The sequence below is a fragment of the Thyridium curvatum genome (genome assembly GCF_004353045.1).
Source record: "Thyridium curvatum strain D216 chromosome Unknown NODE_39_length_367864_cov_79.813791, whole genome shotgun sequence".
NCBI lineage: Eukaryota > Fungi > Ascomycota > Sordariomycetes > Thyridiales > Thyridiaceae > Thyridium > Thyridium curvatum.
The window spans coordinates 317438-339699 of NW_022156794.1; the positions used below are offsets into that span (position 1 = coordinate 317438).

Sequence of the window (22262 nt, forward strand, 5' to 3'; positions counted from 1 at the left end):
CTATCTCGAGCTAGTGAATGTAGCTCAATCCCTTTGCAGTCTAGCGAGTAACCTTCCAACCGAAGAATGCGGGGAAATGGGTCAGGATGCCTTGCTTACAGGGAAGTGCCCACTATGCCTCTCTGGTATCTCTGCAGGATCAGCATATCTCGAGGCATTCTTAGTGGCTGGCGTTGGCACACTGTGCTTGATAGCGGTAAAGACATGCGGGGGAACTTGTCGGCAGGGCCATTTCCGACACCGACTCCTACCATTCGGTCCTGCCGACCGATGCCGAATTGCTTCTCTGAGGCTTCGTAGATAAAGCTAGTGAAGATACCGGATCGAAACTCAAATGCGGAGAGCCTTGTATCAAGATTATTATCTTGTTTGGATGCGTCCAGCTTACGTAGTAATCCCTGAGTCCCGTCAAGCAGCCCTGATACGACCTTAAGATGGCCGAGAGATTTGTACCATCCATCTCCTTGAAGGGTGAGTCTCTTTGAGCATGGGCAAAGTATAGAACAATTTAGTGACTAACAAGACACAGACTTTGATAACCGCAAGGATGAGATCAAAACCCAACTGCTCGAGGCTGCCGAGTATGCCGGGTTCTTTACCCTGGTTGACCACGGCATCAGCGTAGAGGAGATTGAACGTCAGTTTGCGATCTCCAGGGCCTTCTTTGCTCTACCTCAGGAAGTCAAGGGTAAAACACCCCATGATACTACCACAAACAATGGATGGGAGTACAAGGTAAGACCTGATCAGTGTTCGGCTTGCTCACGAATGAGAAATTCATACCGGTGACGGCTGGCCGTGCTGACCATGCTACAGGCACAACATCGCCCGAGTACTGGCACTTACGACCAAAAAGAGTCGCTGTGGCTGATGCGTCATTCACAATGGCCCAGTGATGAAGATGTGCCCAACTTCCGGGAGGCGACCGAGGCTTTCATGGCGAAATGTGCTATCATCTCAAACCAAGTCCGTGAGTGAGCCGCTGTACTGCTGTTTTAGGGTGTGAAGCAAATCCAGACTGACTCTTGTCATAAGTTGCCTGCTTCTCAAGCGCCCTCGGCTTTGACGAAACATATCTCAAGGAAGCGAATGATCCTACTAAAGAGGACTGCATGAGCCAGCTTCGACTTATTCACTACCCGGCTGCGGAAGATGCAGCCGGGACTTGGAGAGCAGGTACACATACTGACATTGGTTGCTTGACACTGCTGTTTCAACGAGACGGCGAAGACGGCCTCGAGATCTGCCCTGGGCGGGAGTCACACACTAGCTTCGCCATGGGTGACACCTTCTCACCGCTGCCGGCCAAGACAGGGCCGATTGTGGTAAACATCGGTGATATGTTGAGTGAGTAGCAGTGCCGATGCACCAAGATCTTGGCTACAGATGATTGCTAAACTGAGACGGCAGTGGCCTGGTCCGATGACCGCCTCAAGTCCAACTTCCACCGAGTCCGCGCCAAAGACGTCGGCAAGTCGCCGTCTCGCTACTCGATCGCTTACTTCAACCAAGGCCGCCGGAACTTCCTCGTTCAAGGACCAAACAAGAAATAGTACGTTTCCCTACTCCAATGCTACAAGCTACTAGCTGACTATTGTCAAGCCCTGCTGTCACGGTTGGCGAATATTTCAAGCAAGCCGTGGATCGAAACTTCAACCGGCAGGCTATCACTGCTTAAGTCGCAGCTCTTGTAGGAGTCCATGTGTAGTGTGTATCAAATACATTGTGTGCATCATCGAATCGCTTTGTTCCCAATGATTTGTCCGAGTATTAGCTGTGTGGCATGCGAGTGTCGTGCTAGGACTTGCACTCGGGAACTGACCAAGATGAGAGCCTGCGGAGAGAGCAAGGAGGATGATTACATTGGTCAGCTTGATGAACGTGAAAGATAACCCTCTTTTGCCCTTTTCATAACCATCTTCTGTTTGCTCAAAGAGCACAGTCTGGCTAACCAGTTCCTTGACTTGCGCAGCACCGCTCCAAATCAGCTCAGCCGCAAGTTTGTAGTCTCCGCTTCTTTATCAAAATCTCCTCTTTACAGTCAGCCTTTTGGCGAAGAGTGCCATAATCGGGAAGTCTGTGTCTCGTCTTCCCATCTCACATTGGACAAACATCGTACCTATACTAGCCGGATGTACACCACACCGAACGTTTGCCTCACTGCATCAGAACCCGTAGAAAGGCTGGCTTGCTTTTGGATTTAGGAAGGGTCAGCCAGGTACAAGAGCTACGTGGTCTGCGAATTTGCCGTCGTCGACCTCTGATCTGCGATGGTTCCGGAGGACGGATGGCTAATAATCATGGGACCATGCTTGCGCGAGATCCTTGCATCCACTTCCTTCCCACAGACGGATGTCGGAACCGCAGATACCGGCGTGTACAGATATCAGGACAACATTAAGGTCGCTGAGCCTGGGGAATTCCTTTTGCGCGTGTCGCAGGGAGGCTGGCCGTACAGAGATACTGAGGTTCTGCGTTGGTACTCAGATGGATCCGAGTGGGCTGACAGAACGGAGCGCTAGATGATCCACCCACGCAAGGTGTTTTGAAGCCCATTTGCGTCCAAAGTCAACCTTGGAACGTTGAGACGACCATGCTTTAGCGGTAGATGTGTTAGTCAAGTGCTATCAAATCTATCTTGTTTTACAGAATGCTCAACTACCTAGTCGTTCAAGCATCTTGCTCCGATCTGGGATCGGGAAGATCTGCACAAATCCTACTAACGCCTTTGCAAGAATTTGTACTGATTTTGGCTACTGGGGCCGCTGAAAGCAACCACTAATCACAGCTACTCCGCCTGTGGGACAGCGCCCACTAGTGCGAAATACGACATTGATATTGCCAAGTGCTTCAATTTTTTCTCGAACAAATCTCGAAACTAGCAGTCTAGATCTACTCGATTGAAGCAACCCCCAGCCATACCCTCTCTTCACTGTAGACCGAGAATAGGCCTAATAGTTCTGGTCGTTCCAGTCCGCGTCCGCGGGCGGCGGGCTCTTGCCATCGGGGTACTCGCTGCAAGGAGCATAGGCGCAGATGTCATCCGTCTTGGAGCGGAGCTGGCCAAAGGGCCTCCAGAACGTGTCCCAGCCGCCTCCGTTGGGAATGTTGCCCAGGTTCCAGTTGTTCTCCAGGGTCACGAGCTGGGTAAAGTCTGTGACGAGACAATTGCGATTAGCAAGGAGTGTGGCACAGATTTGGGCTCTTTTTTTTTGCCCGTGATATAATACTTACGGTTGTAGTACTGCTGGTCAACGCAGCTGTAGCACTTGATCGTGTCGTTGCCCAGGAGGAGGGAGTAGATCGCGTTGGGCTGGCCGTAGTTGGTGTTCAGGTAAATCACTGTAGATCTGTGAGCGAAACTCTTGAAGGATAACAAGAGCAAGCAGATTCTGGTCACTTACTGTTCTCGTCAAAAGTGATGAGAATCATGGTGCCCTTCATAAACTCCTTGTTGTTGAGCATGGTGTCGACCAGGTACTGGATATCCTTGGCGGCGAAGGAGATGTTGGTGTTGTGGGCATCGTTGTCGAGGTTGGGCGAGTAGTACATGTAGTTGGGAGCACCGGCGCCAAGAGCAACATCCTTGGCAAAGTGCTGCTCCGCGTTGACGATGTTCTGGCAACGGCGGGTGTTGTTGCGGATGTTGTCGAACGACATGAAGGGGTTGTGCTTGCTGCAACACCCGGACCGTTTAGCTCTAAGACATCATATGGGGCAGTCTGATCCGACTTACCGGACATAGAGGGTCTCCTTGATCTCGCTGACCGGGTTGCATTCGCCATTGGCCAGGGGCGAGTAACCCTCCATGTAGGCCTTCCAAGTAACACCTGCGGAAGTTCATGTCAGCAAACCCTTTTGCCAGGCTAGATACAGGTGTGGATTGCGCTTTGAGCGAGGGCTTACCCTTGGGCTCCATCAGATCAATGATGCTGTACTCAGTGGTGTTGTGATCATCGTCATTGAAGACACCGGCGGCAATGCTGTTGGTGACCATGGTGATGTAGTTGGGCTGCATGGACCTCGCGTTAGAGATAAATTGAGAGCTCTGATTCAAGTGAGAAATACCTGGGAAGGGTGGGTTGTGCCTGTTGCCGAGTTGTTAGCATAGCTGTGCAAGCTGGAGGGGAGCAAAGCGGCTTACCATGGTAGTTGTCGAGGTACATGCCCATGTTGGTCAAGTTCAGGAAGTACGGGTCACCAAAAGTGGTACCGCGGTTGGTGTTCTCCAGCACAATGACCACAAATCCTATCAGAGCAAGTCAGCTGCTGCACCACCACTTGCCTGCGCGACACCAATATCAAAAATCACCTACTGTCGAACCATTTTCCCTTGGGAGCCGAGGGAGTGGACGAGTTCGTCGAGCAAGTAGTGGTAGGCGAAGCAGTGGCTACGGCCAATCCGGCCAGTAGCAGGCCAGCAGCGGTCGGCTTCATCTTGAGGAGCTATGAGCTAGAGGTGGCTCGGGATTCTTGTGGCTGGCGACTGCACCTTAGCGTCGATCTTTGACGGGCTCTGGAATGCTTCTGAAGCATCCCCCAGAGCTTGGCATGCTTGGCAGGTCCGGGAGCTTAAATAGCTGCACCCTCGACAGTGCTGAGCTACCCGTGCCTGCAAACTTGCTGTGACGTTGCTCCATCAGCTGGATCAGCTCCATTCCCACTCTTGCGCGTTTATTCAACCACAAAGGGTCGAGTTGATATGCAGGACAGGAGCACGTGGTGTTTACGACACCAGGGGCACGTGGGCTCCTGCTTGCTAATGGAGATTTGCAGGCCGAGGATTCGCTACAGCTCATGTTCGATGGCTAAGCTTTCGAAGGTGTGGGGAGAGGGTACGGAAATATCGGCAGAGAAGTGGAGGGGGACAGATAGAAGATGGACAGGCTAGCCGGGGGTCTTCTTCAAGCTAAAGACCATCATCGGCGAGGGAAAAGCGAAAAAATACCGCTGGGATTCTCTCGTACGTGTGCCAACTCCGAGGTGAAGATTCTTTACGGAACACCCAGCCAGGAAGGAGCATCAGCACCCGGACTCGCACTAACGTATCCGTCGACGTTGTAGATGGCCGTGGCCAATCAAGCATCGCAGATGAGGGCCACGTTCTTGGCACTTTTCCGGGCCGTTGGGGCCTCTGGACAGAGCTAGGATGCAGCTAGCCAATATCCGGTACGGCGCAGTTGACGCTACTGCATCTTAGTGTCGACTGGACTCGAATGATCGTATGGTGGGTGGTCAAGAAGACTGGGACAGAAGCACGACGCTGCACAATCATGCATCATGAACGGACGAAAGAAGGCAACAACCTAGCTGAACAGTGTTGCCTCTCGGGTACCTATTGGCAGCTCGCTGTAGCACTCGTGTACCTTCTAGATAGCGTCCCACTCGACATCCCAGCCTCCCATGCATCGTCTCCGAGCTCTGGCTAGAGCACGTGAACGACAGTCAAGGCATAAGGTCAATACTCTCTCCTCAGGCCATGGCTTTCCCATTTTCGAATCAGGTGTGAGAACTTGCTCGATATGATACAGGGTATCTTTGAAAGTGAAAGATTGGGTTCTTTTGCTGTTGAGAACACTCTCTCCAAACTACCAACCTGTCAGCTCCGCTTCGTTTGCCCAGAAACCCATACCCGAATAGAGTATACAGAGCCGATAGCAAGAGTTCCTTGGAACATCCAGACAGAATTGGGTAAGGTATAACGTTGCGATTGATTGATACCAGGAAAGCCAGGTGTCTCGCGGCTTGTGGGTTCGCCTACGGGTTCATCATACGGGTTGAATGCTTCGTCGTCATCTTCCTGCGCCTTACCGAAGAGGACGACCACAGTGTTTGCATCGAGCGGAAGGGCGCACACGATGGCAATTCGGGCTCGTCTCTCATTCCTAAACGATATCGTCGCCCTGTATATGCGGGAAGGTCGCGTAGCGGCTTGGGCCATATCTGCTGGGCGAGATTAGGCAGTGGGTTGAATCCTCCCACCCTTTCGGAGAAGCCGCTTTGCAACAATCAAATAGGACAATCGATGAAGGATAGTTGGGCGGTTAATAGCTCAGAAGTTGGGTGGCTCAGCCCACCAGCTTCCAGTCAGCCGCACACAGCCTTCTTCCCGATGGCGCTGCCGTGATGTCTCTCCATTGGCCGGACTTGGGCGGGGTACATGTAGGATGCGCCTGATGCCTAATGGGCATCCTCGACAACCTCAACAACCTCGAAAATCTCTTCCCAAGCCCAACAGTCCACAGTTGCGAGACACAAATCAAAGCTAAAATTGAGCTACTATGGGTTCAGATTCATGCAACCAGTGTCCAGGGTGGATCGAAATCACAACTTGGTGTAAAGGTATACAACGTACGTCATCAATGCATCTGCGAATTCAGCTAACGGAAGAGCGTTGTAGGATGCACTGAACCAAACATTTTAGAGATCAATGACGTGAAACTGTTACATGATCGCAAATATGATGTGGCTATTCTGTACGTTCGCCATCAGACTATTTCAAACTTGAAATACAATATTTACAGCCACTCAGTTTCCCAAGAGCAAACCAGATTCGCCAATGCTCAACATGCAAGGATGTCTTTATCAACACATTCTCTATGCCACAGGCATGGTGGTCGGAATACTGCAGAAAGGCAAATGGATATTTTGGCTGTGAGGTTGCCTGTACCAGGAACGACGTGAATCCGACTACTCGTGAGTTCTGTCTGATATTAGCTCACCATGAGCAAGTGCTGACAGTTATGTAGGCACTTGGTGTAGATCTCTTGTCAAGAAGGTGTGGGAGGAGTCAAATCACAAGATCGAGTACGACTGGGACCGGTTCAATATCTTCACCGTATGGAACCCCAGCACTTATCAGACGACGATCCTCGCGTTCGACCTGGCGGACGCAAGGATCAACCAAATGCGGAGTCTGCTCCTTGGTGGGTTACAGAAAAGCGAAATGAACGATCCGTTCTGGATGTATCCAAGGCTCCTCGATGATGTGGTGAGACTCCAGGACGAGTCCGTCTGGTCGGTGCGTCATCTAGTCCGGGCGACAGAGAAAAGGAGGACGGAAGAGAAGCCGCAAGGAGACGGTCCCGATTACGTCTATCTTCATGACACCGCACGGCATGCGATACATGTGCTGGAGACGCTGGAGCTCGGAGCCAACACTGTGGAAAGCATACTGGCGCACCACAAACGTGTCACAGGCTTGGTGGGCAAAATATCTGGAACGGAAGAGAACCTGAGCTCAGGGTTGGTGGTGGGCCGCCTGCTATTCTACCAGGACATGATTCGCAACTTGAGGAGCCGCGCTTCCTCCAACAGAGCTAGACTACAGAACGAGATCCAACTTGTGTTCAACCTTGTGTCCCAGCAAGAAGCTCGCACGTCGGTCGAAATCGGACGCGCCGCCCGGAGTGACAGTGCCGCCATGCGAACGATTGCATTCATCACGCTGACATTCCTACCACCGACTTTTATCTCGGCAGTCTTTAGCATGTCGTTCTTTAACTACGATCAGGCGACTGGAATATGGGCTGTGTCGGACGAGTTCTGGCTGTTCTGGGCCGTGTCAGTACCCGTGACCATATTCACCGCAGTGCTTTGGATCGTTTGGTCGTGGCTGTTCCCTGTGTCAACTAGTTGCAGTAGCACCCAAGGTGAGGCGGAGGTCACAAATGGCTCCAGAACCAAGCTGTTTGGACTTATTAGGATGTTGAGCATCAAAGACCGTGGAGGATCGTTTCCGTCTACTATTCAAGAACCCGGACAACTAGCTTGACCAAACGACGTTGCTCCGACCACTGTATTCTTCAACATATACAGTTTCCTCAGCCCTTATCTCTCACTCATATCTAGGATTATTTCTTTGCCTTTCCTTCAGGACTCAGTTGCTTTCAACAACTACCGTCTGTCCACTTTCATCTCCGCAGCTTGCTGAAGAGAAGGTGTTATATAGGTAGCTTGTACTTAGGTAGTGTTTCTGTGCTCACGACATGAACAAAAGCTGGAATCGCCTTTAATAATATTGAAATTCTGTCTTTGCAAAATCTTCTGTTCTCTACAGCTTTGACTGGCAACATGTCGCGGATTGGGCGCTTTCACCAGTATACAAAACACTCTGATTCTTCTCCTGCGTGGAGGGAGTAACGTCCAATCCCGGATTCCCAGAGAAGAAGTTCACAGGCTTCAGCCCAACCATGAGCTTCTCGCTCGGCATCACCGGCCAGTCCTCGATACGGGGGTTGTGCGTCGACCCAAACGTATGCCAGATGACAATGTCCTCGTCCCGCACCGACTGCGCCACGCCTGTAGCTCTCCGCTTCGCAATGACGGAGGCCAGACCGTCGCCGCCGGCAGACTGCATCGTGTACTTGCCCGCGGGGAAGTGGTCGTTGTCCGTGTACCGCGTCACCCAGACGGCGTGCTGGGCGTACTCGGAGCGCCTGGCGTGGTATGACTCCGGGCTGGCGAGGAGCATCTGGCTGTAGAACGGCAGGAGCTTGAAACCGACGGGCGTGCCGGTGATGGGATTGATCTGCTTCTCGTTGACGAGCTTGAAGGTGCGGTTCTTGGTGAAGTCGAGGTCGAAGCCGCCTTCCTCTTCGACGGTGCGACTCTCTGTGACGTAGCCGACCCCGAACGGATTGTGGACCTTCGGGTCGTTTGTGGGGAGTGGTGTGGACTCCTCGATGACCAGGGAGTTGTTGTGGCCGTCGATGGCGGGGTCGATGCGCAGGCTGAAGAGGTGTTGGTGATAGGGCGCGAGGACGCCAGGTGCGACTACAGTCCCGTAGGGAACTCTCTCCTTGGCGTTTATGTCGTGGGGCGCCGTGGACAGAATGCCGGTGGCGCGGACCTCGTAGAAGATGGAGGCGTCTTGGTAGAAGTGCCATGCGAATATGTACTCGTAGTTGCTCACGGTGATGATGGTCTGCAGAACGAGGATCCGGGAGCGAGCCACGACTGCGTTGCCGGTGCGGAAGTTGGTGTGCTTCCACAGGATGCCGTCGTCCTGCTCATGGCAGCAGACGACGTTGGGCATCTTCAAGGGTTCGCCCGTCGGAGTGTTGTGATAAGCGTCAAAGTACTTTATGGTTCCTACAGGACAGGGCAAGTCAGCTTCTTAGCACAATTAAGACATAGGAAGGGTGATGAGCATACCGAGACAATCACATCCAAGCTGCAAGTTGTTTGCGTTGAGGCCAGCACCATCATTACCAAGATCGAACGCCGCCTTGCGAGGGTAGGGGGCCCGCGGGTCCCCGTACGGGACAAACATCTCTGCCAGAGACAAGCGATAAAAGAGGCTACGGCCTTCATAACGAACATCGTGAAGGGTCAGGCCTTCTCGGTAGTTGAAGCCCACTCGGAAGCTCCACTTCTCCCACGCAAGCTGGTTGCCATTGATGCGGAAGGACGGTCCTTCAGGCTGAACAACTTGGTATGGTTTGGTAGTGGTTCTCGAAGCAGGCCTCAGTTCAGGATGATACTCGCTTGCATCTGCGGGATGGATTCTCCGGCGGTCAAAGGGCCTCTTTTCATGATGAATCCTCTCTTGCGGGTTAGTCGGCAGTCGGTAGATCTTTGTGACCTTGAGATCCTCAGAGACCTCGGCACAGACATCCAGGGGGTATGCGTAGTAGTTGGCGTCGGGGTGGTCCAGCAGACGAAGGTAGAACCAACACTGTCGAGGGTTAGCTCGGGGTCAAACAAGTGTACGAGTCTCCTGGTCTACCAACCATGGTGATGCGTGTCGACATGTCGTTCATGCCATCGGTCGCATACGCCCATGGCTCAACAACCGGGGTGGCACCGGCGGGTAAGTTGAGGCTGCGGAGCTCGGCCTGGACGCCCTCATCAGCTAGACAGGCGGCTTCTACAGCCTTCATATGGTTTGCGTCAATGTAGGAGTGCTTGCCCTTGACATGCTGCTTCTGAGTAACCTTCTCGTTGCCGAGATCAACGTAGAGCTCAAACAACTGGTTTTCATTAGCCCTGCCCTTGACGACGACCTCAACCCGAGCGTGCCGGGTCGGCACATCCTCTATGGGCTGGTTTTGATGCTCGTTCTCCAAGTAGGCAATCATCAGCTTCTTGGGCGGCTCGAGCAGGGTGATCACTCTGAAGTTGGGCTCTTGGCCGCCGAAATGCGGGCGCACGATCCCCGCAGCCTATGACTCAAATCAGTACATGCACAAGGCGGTCCAGAGGGGGGGACGTGAGTCAAGACGCACCCTCGCAATCTCATCTGGTCTGAGAGGGTCAAAGGGATGTGGTGAGGGGGCAGCCATTGTGGTTTGCGGAGATCTTTGACGCTTGCTTAAACCCTGAACCAGGTAAAACAAACGGGCGTGATCATGAAGATAGTCAGTTTAAATATGATAGAGATAATGGCAGGAAGTTTCTTGATGAAATGAGCGATATGCCAGACCTCGTAATGGAATTGCGGTGTTCCAGATCAGGTATTATCGACGACCGCTCCAGGCTTTGCCTTTGGAGGTCATGCTCGCCGAGCGCCGCGAGAGACCTTACCTTTGGTGGTTACCAGCCCTGGAGCGTCTTGCCTCCAAAGGTAAAGCCCGGTCCAGCACAAGACGACGCCAGCAAAGTTTCGGTGCATAATGTGGGTTATGTAGCGCTGATCGACCCTCTAAAGGCAGTCCCATGCGAGCGCGCCTTGGCACATGCGGATGGGTGGTGAATGGAATGCTGTGGCTACGTCTCAGCATGCACCGATCGATGTCCATACAAAGATACCCACTTGTGACAAGATGGCAATGGACGTCTCAGGTAGAGAGAGCAGACTTCAGTAGGCGAAGCGGCAGAATTAGAATTGCGCTGGGGCCGCGAGTTCTTTCTGGGACCTGGCATTCTCAATGATGGGATGTTGTTTGCCCTAGCAAAAGCATGTATTCACATTGACAGCTATTGGTATCGAGGCGCCATTTGCGCACCGCTAATATCAGCTTACCACAACTTGATACATCCGTCACTGTTTCGGCTCTGAGGATTCCTCGATCGCGTTCCTGGCCTTGTGGTTCGGCAGCTTCAAGTTCGGCAGACACAATGCAAAGGCCAGCATCGGCACTACCAGACACATTCCCGTGATGGCCAAGAGCCGCTGGATGTAGCGATAGCTGTGGATGATGGCTGTGCGCTCTACAGTGCCGACGGGATAATTCGGAACGACATAAAGCGGAGAGGCGTAGACCGAAGCAGCAAGCGTGCTGTTGGGCGCCAGGTCCGCCTGGAGCTGGTCGTAAAGCGTCTGCGTCCAGATCGCTCCCGATACGCAGCCCCCCAACGCCATGCCGACGTTGTTCATCGTCAGCATCAGACTGGTTATGATGCCGACGTCCTCGTGCTTGCTCACGGCCTGGGCGATGGCCAGGTTAGGGTACGGGAAGAAGCCGCCCGCCAGACCCAGGAGCACCTGTCCAGCGATGACGCCGGATCGAGAGCTGCCATCGGTGCTCCCGCGGTAATGGTAGAGCATCCCATAGGCGGCGAGCCAGAGACTGATGCCGCCGAGGATGAACGGCTTCAGACGACGCACCCTCATAATGATCAGACCGAGTGACACACCGCCGACAACTGCACAGAAGGCGTACACAGAAGCGACCCGAGTCGCAGCATCGATGCTAAAGTCAAACGCTACCAGGAGAACCGTATACAAGAAGTCGGCTTGCGTATACCAGGAGAACGTCATAAAGACGGCGGTGCCCATCGCGGCCCAGATGCCCCTGTTTCGAAGGAGGTAGAGCGGCATCAGGGGATGCGTAGCGTTGGCCTCCCAGACCGCGAAGACGGGGAAGAGAAGGATACCCAGGATCAGAGGAGTCAGGATCCCAGCAGTGCGCCATTTCTTATTCTCTCCACCAGCCAGGGTCAGCGGGATGAGGGTCATGGACAGCGCAGCGGTGAGGAGCAGCAGTCCGACCACATCCAGCTTCCAGAACATCTCATGTGCTGTCCGTGCCCAACCCTTCCCGCTCTTGGCATGTTTGGCCAGCTTCTTGTTCGCTCGGCGTCCGACGATGGCCATGATCGTGATAAACGGTATCGTAGCGACGGGATAGATGATGCACCACATTCCAATGCCCCATTGCCAAGTCGTCGTCGTCAAGACCGCCGAAGCCACGTTTCCGCTGACCCAAGTGTTGATGAGGTAGGGCATGTTGGGGACGAATACGAAGAAGACTCGGCTGCGGATCGAGGTGATGTCGGCAATGATGATTTCGAAGATGAGCAGGGTGCACGTGTAGCCGATCTGGTAAAGCAAGGCCCCAGCGCTGAAGGTCTGGACGCTCAGCGCGCAGGTCTCGATGATGCTGCCGACGACGTAGAAAACAGTGACGACGAGAAACAACTCCAGCCTCCCCACCTGATCAGATAGCTTGGCGACCATGGGCTGGACGACGGCTGCGATGACGCCGCGGATGACGTTGATAGTGGAGAGGAGAGAGTGCTGTGCATAGCTGGAAGTGGCATATGCCTGATATGTACCCCGAACCAAGGCGTCAAGTCCGAATGCGTAGCCGACGAGGAAGATCGAAGCAAAGAGAAAGCATCGTTCCCACAGCTTCAACTCGCTATCGAATGCCTCCATCTTGAGCACACCAGGGAGCTTTACGCTCGTCCCAACGGCATTATCGGAATGCTCCTGACAGGATTTGTCGTCGACTAAGGGCGAGGGTTTCGGTTCCGAGGCAGCAGGGCTACCTTCTGGTTCTGTGGACATTTTGGCAATGTTCAATCTAACATGCAAGATAGAATCCCAAAGGGGGTGCGTGAGAGGTCTTGATACGGAGGGAATCCCAAAAGGTTGCCCAGAAAAGACGTGACCCTTGAAAACTTTAATAGTCCCAGTTTACGGAATGGTTTGAAAATTTCGACATCGAATGATGAGGTGATTTGCAAGTCAGTCTGGCAATTTTGTTAATACGAATCATGGCCGCGTAGCCGATACCGGGCAACCATGTCTACGGTCTGCTCAAAAAGTACACTCGAGTAAACTGCCTGCTCTCAGTAGTTCAAGCAGGGTTACAGGATAGATACATAGCATTCGTTTCAAATTGCCGCATGGGGTTAGCCAGGCGTGCTAGGCCAACGGCTTTTGTCGGAGTGATCCCCTACAGAGCTCGAGAAGAGAGAAATTCAGCTGATCTTATCGATCTAATCTAATCAATCAGATCATCAGTCTTCATCCGAATTGTTTCGGAAACCCCCGATGATTTGCCTCGTCTCGCGTGGTGCCCTTCTCTATGACTGCTCCTCCACGCCCTCCAGAACACCTGCATCCTTGCAGAAAGAAACGGAAGGGGCCCACTTCTGCGTCCAAGCAGAAGATCCAAACAATTCAAACATTTACATTTGACCCGAGTCTGCCTCCTGAGACCGGTAACTAGGTTGCTCGAGTGTTGGCAGTGTGTCCGTAGGAACCCAGCTTCTCTATCCTTACGAAGACAAATTCTCGAGACGTGAAATCCGATCTTGAAGATGATGCATTCCACGTATGTCAACTACAAGCACGTCCTGCCAAGAAAGCACCCTGATGGCTATTGACAAGGGTTTAATGTTCTCACTTAGTGCTCTAGAGCGAATGTACCAATCAAGCCACAAGTCGTGTTCAAGGCATTCATGCATTTCATCAGACTAGCTCTTCTTAGCCTTTTAGTTACTCGCCTGATTCATCAAACATCTTCCGATACCGCTCCACTGAGAGCCGCCCGCCCTTCTCGCTTGATCGGATTCCGTGGAGCCTTGCTAGTTTCTGCTAGCAACTTGTCAGTTCTTGAGGAACCGTATCCTCGGGGTCGGGCGTCCAAGATGTACGCAGATGTTTCTCTCACGATAGCTCTTGTCTTTTCTATCTATTCCCGGCCTCAACACGCTAATTAACTGTCCAGCACTGGGATCCAAGCCCAAAGCATTTCAGATCAGACAAATCTCATCGATGGACTCCAAAAAGCCCAAAGCGCTCATCGTCGGCGCCGGCATCGCGGGCCTGGCCGCAGCCTGGTGGCTCCGCAAGGCAGGCTGGGACGCCGCAGTTGTCGAGCGGTCCCCAGCGGTGCGCGACGGCGGCTACATGATGAGCCTCTCTGGCCCAGGCCTCGAGACCATCAAACGCATGGGCCTGTTCGACAAGGTCAGCGAGGTGGCCCACCGGCTGCGCGAGAACATCATGCACGACCAGCGCGGGCACGAGATGCTGCGCCTGCAGTACGAGGACTTCCACGGCGGCACCGAGGGCACGGCCATCTGTCGCGGCGACCTGGCGCGGGTCTTGAGGGAGGCCCTGCCCGATGACGCGGTCCGCTACGGGGAGACGGTGACCGAAATTACTGCTGACGATGGCGAGGACAAGGTACACGCGACACTGAGCAGCGGCGAGAAACTCACAGTGGATCTGCTCATTGGCGCGGACGGGATCAGGTCGTCGATTCGCGACAGGTTCTGGAAGGGCGAGGACTGCCTCGAGCAGCTGGGCTACTCGTATGCGGCGTATGACATTGCGTTTGCGAAGAAGCTTCAGGCGGATTGCGTCTCATTTAATTGCCCCGGTTACCTCGCCACGGTGTACTCGCTTGGAGAGGACCAGAAGGCAGCTCTACACATCTGGCGAAACCCACAGGCTGGTCCGCAAGACCGAGAAAACAAGATGGAGGCTGTCCACAAAATTGGTGCCAACGGTCCTGCGCTAGTGACCGAGGTGGTGGCACCGTTCGAGACCGCCTCGTCGCTCGTGATCGACGACCTGACCATGGTCACACTGAAGCGGTGGTCTAAGGGGCGGGTGCTGCTGCTCGGCGACTCGGCGCATTGCCTAACGCTGATATCCGGCCAGGGGGCCTGCATGGCTGTGGCATCGGCCGAGATACTCGCCAGCGAGCTGATGAAAACCAACAACGATGTCGCAAAGGCCCTGGCGAACCACGAAAAGCGGCTCCGCCCCGTCATCCAGAGCCTTCAGGCCCATACCCGAAAGATTGCACCGGTGTACATTCCGGCTGGGGCGCTAAAGTATCACCTACGGAATCTTTTCCTGAGGGCCATGCCTTATTCGTGGATTGTCTCGTGGTACAAGAAGAGTGCTACTGGCGAGATCGACCTGACGCAGGCACTCAAGGATTAATGGTGTCGTCGTTTCCCTATTTTGTATCATTCGATCGTAGATGTACATATAACCTACGATCTATAGACCAATCGAGCGAGCGTTGTTATCAAAGAGTGCATAGACACGGGAAAACTTCTTGTGAGCCTGGCTCGAGGCAAATTTAGTCGGGCAGCACAAAGTCGTCATACGATCATAGGAACTAGACTACGTGTTGGCGTCTTTGGGGGTGTCATTGTATCACTCTCCTGAACCTTATTCCAAGGTACGATGGCCAAACATTTGTGCCAAAGACTCTGGCAGATGGTTCCTGACGAATGTCTTCCTTTAGTCAAATTCTCAAGCATCACGACCCATCTCTTCAATGAACACATGACAACAACGGATGAAGCAATTAGCAAGTGTTGCATTCGAAAACTCAGATATCCCAGTAAGTCCCCTAAACAATATAGAAATAGACAATCTAGATATGAAATACTCCTCGCGTCATCCTATTTCCGTTTCAGTAATCACCTGACTGACTTGGTAGTCAACCCAAGCTCCCACTCTCGATAAAGACACTAACACAATGAAACATATATCCCCCAAACCTAGCCCGCTTTTAACGCTTCTTACTGTGTCCTTGGCTCTGCTCCTTGCCCTTGCTCGGCTTCTTGCTGGTCTTGCTGGTCTTGCTTCGACCGCTGCTGCTGTGCTTCTTGCCAGACACCGACTGGCTCCGCTCGCGCCGGCGGTCCGCCTCAGCCTCTTCGTCGATAGACTCTTCGCCGCCTTGCTCGCCGTCATCTAAACAACACATCACACAGCATCAGCACAATGGTAATCTCCTCTTCACCTCCCCAAAGAGGCAACAAATAGAGGCTGGGAAAGGTTCCAAAAAGAAAACTCACCATACGGCTCGCAGTCCTGGCAGCACCCGTGCCCGCAGTCGACGACGACCTCGTACTCGCCCGTCATGTAGTTCTGCTGCCAGCAGGGCGCCTGGCGCTCGAACGTGCACCACCCCTTCTCGTTGGGGCCCTGGCCGCACGCGCAGCAGACCCAGGCGCTCGAGGAGGGCCGCGCGTGCCGGCCGAACCAGCAGGTGCGCAGGCTGCAGGTGCCGTCGTTGGCCTGGGCCGTCGTGTACGTCTGCCGCCGGCAGGGCGTCTCCTGGCCCGTCGAGAGGTCGATGCGCGCGGCCGGGCAGTAGGACCACTTGACCGAGGAGTGGCCGCAGGGGTGGTTCTGGGGGCGGGCGTGGCACATGGTGGTTATCGTGGTGTTGATGTGCTTGGGGATGGGTTGGTATGGATGGGTGCTTTGCTTTTTGGCACACTCTAGAAGAATCGTGTGTGTGTGTGTGTGTGTGTGGTAGTTGCTGGTTTCTGGTTGGAGGGTAGGGATTCAGGAGAGGGATGTTGGTTAGGGGTATGTATGGATGCACTGCGTGTGCAGTATGTATGTACAAGGATGTGTGTAGAGGCAGAGCAAAGCCAAGGTTGGTGGTTGGCTTGCTTTGGTGCTTGAGGGTAGATGTGTTGAGACAAGCAAGCTGCAGAGATGCTTTCGTTGACGGATAACTGCATTCCTCATATCTTGTTCTCTCGAGGACCGAGAGCTCCTCTTTATACCCCGAAAGACAAGCAGTTCGAATCCTTCTTACATCTTCCTGTCAGGTCACCGAGTCACCGAGATGCCATTGACCGCATCTTTCGCCGCATTGGATAGTATCGTCATCACCGAGTCAGAGTCAATATTGCGTCCTCATCACCCACACCCACACGTCTGATCGCGACCATTCACACTTGCTCGGCGGCGCAAGGGTGTGTGTGTGTAAAAGACCAACACGCCCCTCCCCGGGGGAACCCGCCGTGAGGCGCTCGCCATCCTGGTCCCCGTTCCAAAGCAAAGAAGAGCCCCCATTGGCTGCCTGTCCCATCATGGTTCTCAGACACACATGAACGACTGCTGCTGCCAAGTGGCCGCTTTTGGCAGTTCGCGCCGTCGGGGACGGGGCGGCGCGGAGGGTCCTCCGGTGCAGCCGGAGAGGGGGGGAGGGTGGAGGAAGAGAGACAAGTTCGCAGAACGAGGGTCGTTTGTAGCCAGAGATTCTGTGAGTAGATCCAAGCTGGCAGCCGCAGGTCTTGATTTCCCACGCCCCGTATTTGCTTTTTTTCCCTTTCCTTTTCGCTGCTCGTGCTTGGGGGGGCGTACGCGCGTGTTGAGATCGATGGCCCACCGCCCGCCCGTCTGCGAGATCTGAACCCAGCGGAGTGGTAACGGGGTCCGGGACCGGGGGGCCTAGATTGGCTCGTAGATTGTGTCTCGGGGATCTGCTGGGTCTCCTCGAGACATGAGACAAAGTAAACTTGTGTGGTTGGATGAGGTCCCCGGTGGGTGGCTGGCGCCCCAGCTCAACCCAGTCACTCCCCTTTTGTCGGTCAGGATATGCAAGTCAGGCAGGTAGGTAGACAGAGCTCGTAGATTTGGAATTCACATTGCTTTTTCCTTCTCGCCCAATCGCCCGCCGCAAGCCCTCCATTCAGCCCAGTTCTGGTCCTGTCCGTCATCACCCATCCCACTGGGACCAATCGCATTGGACAAGAGCGAACTCGACTCGATCTCGAGTCCCTCCCCGAAAATCTTCGGATATCCAAACAACCTTTTGTCAAGGGTGTGGGAGGAGGGGGGATGAAAAACGTTGAGCGGTCCTTTTAAAGTGTGCGTGTGTTGCAACACCCGCCTCAAGCCCCAAGCCCACGCCAGCCAGCCAGCCAGCCAGCATCAGCATCCTCCTCGTGCAACACAATCATTTCTCTTCGTTTCATTCATTCATACACTGCCTGCCTGGCTACCTGCTGGCTCTCAGCCACACAGTACAGAACAGAGGGCCTAAAGCACGCTATCATACTCCCGCACCGCATCACCTAAGCTGTACCACCGTACAGCGACCTGACCAGGGTCCGTCACTGGTGGCCTCCATCGGGTTTTCAGCTGGAGCGTCCCAGCCGCAAGCGGTCATCGCCCCCCCCTTCTGATCTCTAGGAACCAAGCTGTCGGTAGCAATCACTGGGGTCTCCATATCGGATCGATAGGCACCCGGAGATGTTAGGGAAGAATCCCCAGCCGCGTCATCGGAGCCCAGCTCGAGCGAGCCCACAATATCGGCGATCTCGCGTTGGAGCAGATCGTGCAGCAGTTTGTGACCGATGTGATCACTAATCACCTGTTTCCTGTCATCCCATCCCCTTCCCTCCCCAACCCTCATCCCCCCCTTCTCACAATGAGGCTTATTCGAGACATTGCGTGCCCTCACACCTGCTAAGAAGACGTGCACAGGGTAGTACGTACGCCGTAGTCGTTATAGAATCAATCCAAAGTCCAAGCCCTCAAGCTTGAAGGGTTCACAGATTTCCCTTCTAGGTAAATGCATACAGTCCTCTAGTCTCGTTGGACAATGGGGACTAGCCAGCAGTGGGAAGCACAAAACGTAGGAGAAGGGCCCTGATCCTCGGGAAGTTTTCTCAGTCACCAATCTCTCCCAATTTACTCCTAATCTTTCCCCCCTCCTCTTTTGGTTCCTTTTCTTCGTCCAACCCTGTCAGAAGTAACCCTGTGAGCGCGCCTCCCCCTCCAGCCGTGCATGAACCTGCATCATCTGCCCTGCAGCAATCAATCCAGATTGCCGAACCTGCAAGCACCCTATCGTATCCGTCGAGGAGAAGCCGAGATTGGCGAAGCGACCGGTTCGCCAAGATAGCAGACGTAAAGGAAGAACGCCACTTGATCTCAAAAGCCGGGCCAGGGTCCCATAGATCTCTGTCCCCAGTCGGGAAGATTGAGATTGACAAAAAAGCGCCTCACCCAAATTCAAATGTCTCGCGAAGGCACAGGCGACAAATTCAAACAGACACATTCATAATACGAACTTTGTCCGCGTGACCTCTTTCTTCTCCCTAGCGCGCCTATTTGATCAAAGTAAAAAGGTCTCAAGCCAAGACCCGGAAGAGCACGCACTCCGGAGCTGATGTTCGATAGCGGGAAGTGGCAGTTTCGCTCGAATCATTTCCTTGAGATTGAAAAAGAAAGAAGAAAAAATGACAAGACCGCCTCCCTCCTAAAGGAAAAACTGGGGCAGAAACTGCACGCATCGGACCGCCACATGTCTCTGATACTCGCTGTCCAAGTCGTCTCGGGAAAAAAGGGATATCATCCGTCCTCGCTCCTCCACACATCCCATCCACCCTTGGCGCACGTCTCCTCCCGCCCCATGCCCCAATCCACACATGCCTCCAGCTCCCCTTCCTGTCCCAAAGCTACGGTCAACCCGGGCGGAACCAGAGCAAGCCTCCCCATTCCTTTTTTCCGCCTTTGTCACTCCACACCATGGCCCCAACCCAGCCAAAGCTCCTTGTCACTTTTCAGCCGCTCTCGTTGCTCTCTCTCTCACCCCCTCCCTCTCTCTCTCTTATCCCGCCGCCTCGCAGTTGTGACAGCAGATGTGCTCGCACTGCACCTCGCTCCCCTCGATGATCATGACGCAGCTGCACCGGCCGGTCAGGTTCCAGCCCTTGCCGCACCAGCAGCAGTTCCAGCACCGGTTCTTGGCCTCAAAGGGGCACGGCGACAGCGGGCACTTGGGGGCCAGCGGCGAGCTCGCCGCCGTCGACGGGTCCCCCGCGAAGCTGGGTGGCGTCGGGTAGGGCGACGACTGCTGCGTCAGTGACCTGCAGGGCTTGTAGTACTTGGCCCCCGCCGCCGTCGTGCTCGCTGAGGACCGTTTCGACAATGGTGGTTGTGCCCCTTGTGTCCCTGACGACCTGGACGACTTCGATCTGCCGCTCGAGGGGGCAACAAGCGCATCGGCGCAGTAGATGATCTGCGTCCTCACGTGCTCGCAGGGCAGGGTGTAAGTGATCTGATGGCACATCGCTGACGTTCGGTGACAAGCTGCAAAGCTGCTGCTAATAGGTGGGCGTGTCTGCTGTCAGCTTGACAGAGCCAATGTTGTTTTCCCAGTGCTGTGTCCTCTGCCACGGCGGGAATGACTAGTCTTGGCCAAACGGATCGCGGAACGAGTGTGCCGTTGTTGCTTGGTCGGGCTGCTTTGTCGAATGAACTCTCTTATCTCTGCAGCTGACGGGTGACATCTCGACTGGCTGGCATCTCATCCATTTATATACGCCCTTCACCTTGCCCCAATCTGTCAACTATCACATCTCTGCCACACCCCTTCCGTCAGTAGTTCGTCATATTCAGGTCGTCGAATCAATATTTCCGGCACACCTGATGGGCTCGTATGCTCGTATGCAATATCGCTCCGTCGCTCACGGCTGCCACCCCGACCCTCGCAGCCTGCGTTTGGTCAGGCGATACCGTGGTGGCTGAAAGGCTCAGCAGATCGCGGCAAACCTTGTCGTCAACCAGCTCTCAAGCCTTCACACCAACAGTTCTGTAACACAGAGGCTTCACTCTGGACCTATGGGACCTGCCTGATCAACCAATGACCCCCTGAAGACTTGGTGTCTCGTACTCATGTTTCGCCGATATTGAGAGCTTGTGGCCGTCGACAGTTTCACAGATGACACGGCTATGCACGATGCATGGAGTGAGATTTGATTTGAAATCAGTATCGGTGTTCGGATTGGGAAATATCTATGCCCAAGTGTGCCGCCTACAGTTGACCAAGGCCCCAAGCTGTCCTGCGTCGGTTTGGCATAGTGTGAAGGCCAGTGTCTTCATTTGCTTCATTAGTGGTAAAGATCGTCTTCCTCTCCTTGGCAGTATCGTCTGTTCGACTTGGACATGCAAGCGTATTGCCTCTCGTTAGGCCAGGGCTGCCAGTCAACTCGCACGTATCGAGCATTTGTCGCTAGGCGTCAGATGAGTGGCGGAGAAGTAGCACCTGGTGGACGTTGTGGGGGTTCGCTGACATGGCGGGTGGTATGCATTGTGCTGGCATCAATCTTGCTAATTTGATCTTTCCATATACTAGTCGGCTAGTTGAACAACGGTGATGGTAGAATTATCACACTGTTGTCGCCTCACTAGTTCGCTTGGTCGATCGGGTCTGGTGCACAGTCGCCACAGCAAACGTGATAGCAGAACGTGTCAGGGCTGGTCCTCATGGGATGGAAACACCAACGCAGTGTGTTGCCACCTCTTTCACATTGGCAGCAGACCCATCGCCCGTTGAGCTGGGCCAGACGACAGGCTCCTGAGCTACATTCAGGCGATGTGAGGCAGCCTCCCGAGGCGCAAGGGTTGTTGTAGTCGACGCTACTCTGCGCGTGATCGTACGCGGCATTGGCACAAGGCAGATGCGTGCCAGTGGCCGCGTCGACAACAACGTGCTCGCAGAAAATGTAGTGCACGACGATGTCTACATCCCTGTAGCATGGGGGCAGGTGGTGATGATGTAGATAGTAGAAAAGACACATCCTGATGTACCACTCCAAGGTGTCGAGAGAGCTGCGCAGGTCCTGGCCAAGGCACTATGAGATCGAGGTGTCGCTGTATACAGGATGTTGAAATCTGCCTTGAAGCGATATTCGAACAGATGGCTCGCGCAGCTGAATAGGCATGGACTTGGGCAGAGGTCTTGAACTTCCTGTACAATCAAGTGGGACAGCGATGTTGCGTATCCATGTGTTGGTTGACAGTGGTGCGTGTACTGCGCCCCAATGAATTGTATTTGTCGAGGTATGGAGCATGCGTACTGCCATATGACGATGAAGCTTGACGATGCCCGCCAAAAACAACTATGCGCTGTTCCGGTTGTCGTAATGAGAGTCGATTGGTATGAGTACCTCTGAGGAACACTTGCCCTTGTCTAGTAACGTGGCAGTGGTGGGAAGGTTGCGACGAGATGGTCCAGAAGGGAGGCATGTCGGGTGCGTGGTCACCTTTTAAAGTATGTTCCGCGATCAGCCAAGCCAGTATCAGGAAGGAGTCGTGTGCAGTGGGTGACGAGGTCACATCTAGTTTGAGGAGGATGTGGTCTCTGCCTGCCTCTCTTTGTCCTGCTAGTGACGCTCGGGGGACACGGGACGTCGGAAGAAACGAGTGAATACAAGTTTACCCATGTTCATAGAACGCCTCTTGATGAACAAACTGTGTGATGTGTTCATGTCTACCGCGTCTTGGTATTTTCGTTCAGCGCCATTGG

At 54.0% G+C, this 22262-nt stretch overlaps 8 protein-coding genes across 8 annotated transcripts; 3 read left to right on the top strand and 5 right to left on the bottom strand.

Annotated features, from left to right (window-relative positions):
* Positions 1-434: 434 nt before the first annotated feature.
* On the top strand, positions 435-1678 carry E0L32_006781 (uncharacterized protein; the record flags this gene model as incomplete). The annotated part of the gene is made up of 6 exons (XM_031141451.1): positions 435-471; positions 530-735; positions 817-970; positions 1036-1347; positions 1411-1552; positions 1603-1678. The coding sequence occupies 6 exons, from the start codon at positions 435-437 to the stop codon at positions 1676-1678; spliced, it is 927 nt and encodes a 308-aa protein (XP_030994612.1).
* A 1273-nt stretch (positions 1679-2951) lies between these two features.
* On the bottom strand, positions 2952-4437 carry E0L32_006782 (uncharacterized protein; the record flags this gene model as incomplete). Its single annotated transcript, XM_031141452.1, has 8 exons — positions 2952-3154; positions 3235-3342; positions 3405-3676; positions 3737-3830; positions 3907-4012; positions 4069-4088; positions 4145-4249; positions 4317-4437. The coding sequence occupies 8 exons, from the start codon at positions 4435-4437 to the stop codon at positions 2952-2954; spliced, it is 1029 nt and encodes a 342-aa protein (XP_030994613.1).
* A 932-nt stretch (positions 4438-5369) lies between these two features.
* On the bottom strand, positions 5370-5941 carry E0L32_006783 (uncharacterized protein; the record flags this gene model as incomplete). Its single annotated transcript, XM_031141453.1, has 2 exons — positions 5370-5588; positions 5633-5941. The coding sequence occupies 2 exons, from the start codon at positions 5939-5941 to the stop codon at positions 5370-5372; spliced, it is 528 nt and encodes a 175-aa protein (XP_030994614.1).
* Positions 5942-6281: 340 nt separating this feature from the next.
* E0L32_006784 (uncharacterized protein) lies at positions 6282-7774 on the top strand (the record flags this gene model as incomplete). The annotated part of the gene is made up of 4 exons (XM_031141454.1): positions 6282-6351; positions 6425-6476; positions 6533-6696; positions 6750-7774. The coding sequence occupies 4 exons, from the start codon at positions 6282-6284 to the stop codon at positions 7772-7774; spliced, it is 1311 nt and encodes a 436-aa protein (XP_030994615.1).
* A 279-nt stretch (positions 7775-8053) lies between these two features.
* Positions 8054-10286, bottom strand: E0L32_006785 (uncharacterized protein; the record flags this gene model as incomplete). The annotated part of the gene is made up of 4 exons (XM_031141455.1): positions 8054-9093; positions 9157-9679; positions 9735-10166; positions 10230-10286. The coding sequence occupies 4 exons, from the start codon at positions 10284-10286 to the stop codon at positions 8054-8056; spliced, it is 2052 nt and encodes a 683-aa protein (XP_030994616.1).
* A 698-nt stretch (positions 10287-10984) lies between these two features.
* Positions 10985-12736, bottom strand: E0L32_006786 (uncharacterized protein; the record flags this gene model as incomplete). Its single annotated transcript, XM_031141458.1, has 1 exon — positions 10985-12736. One exon carries the CDS (start codon positions 12734-12736, stop codon positions 10985-10987), a length of 1752 nt encoding a protein of 583 aa, XP_030994617.1.
* A 1215-nt stretch (positions 12737-13951) lies between these two features.
* Positions 13952-15133, top strand: E0L32_006787 (uncharacterized protein; the record flags this gene model as incomplete). Its single annotated transcript, XM_031141459.1, has 1 exon — positions 13952-15133. One exon carries the CDS (start codon positions 13952-13954, stop codon positions 15131-15133), a length of 1182 nt encoding a protein of 393 aa, XP_030994618.1.
* A 580-nt stretch (positions 15134-15713) lies between these two features.
* Positions 15714-16360, bottom strand: E0L32_006788 (uncharacterized protein; the record flags this gene model as incomplete). The annotated part of the gene is made up of 2 exons (XM_031141460.1): positions 15714-15898; positions 16003-16360. The coding sequence occupies 2 exons, from the start codon at positions 16358-16360 to the stop codon at positions 15714-15716; spliced, it is 543 nt and encodes a 180-aa protein (XP_030994619.1).
* Positions 16361-22262: the final 5902 nt, after the last annotated feature.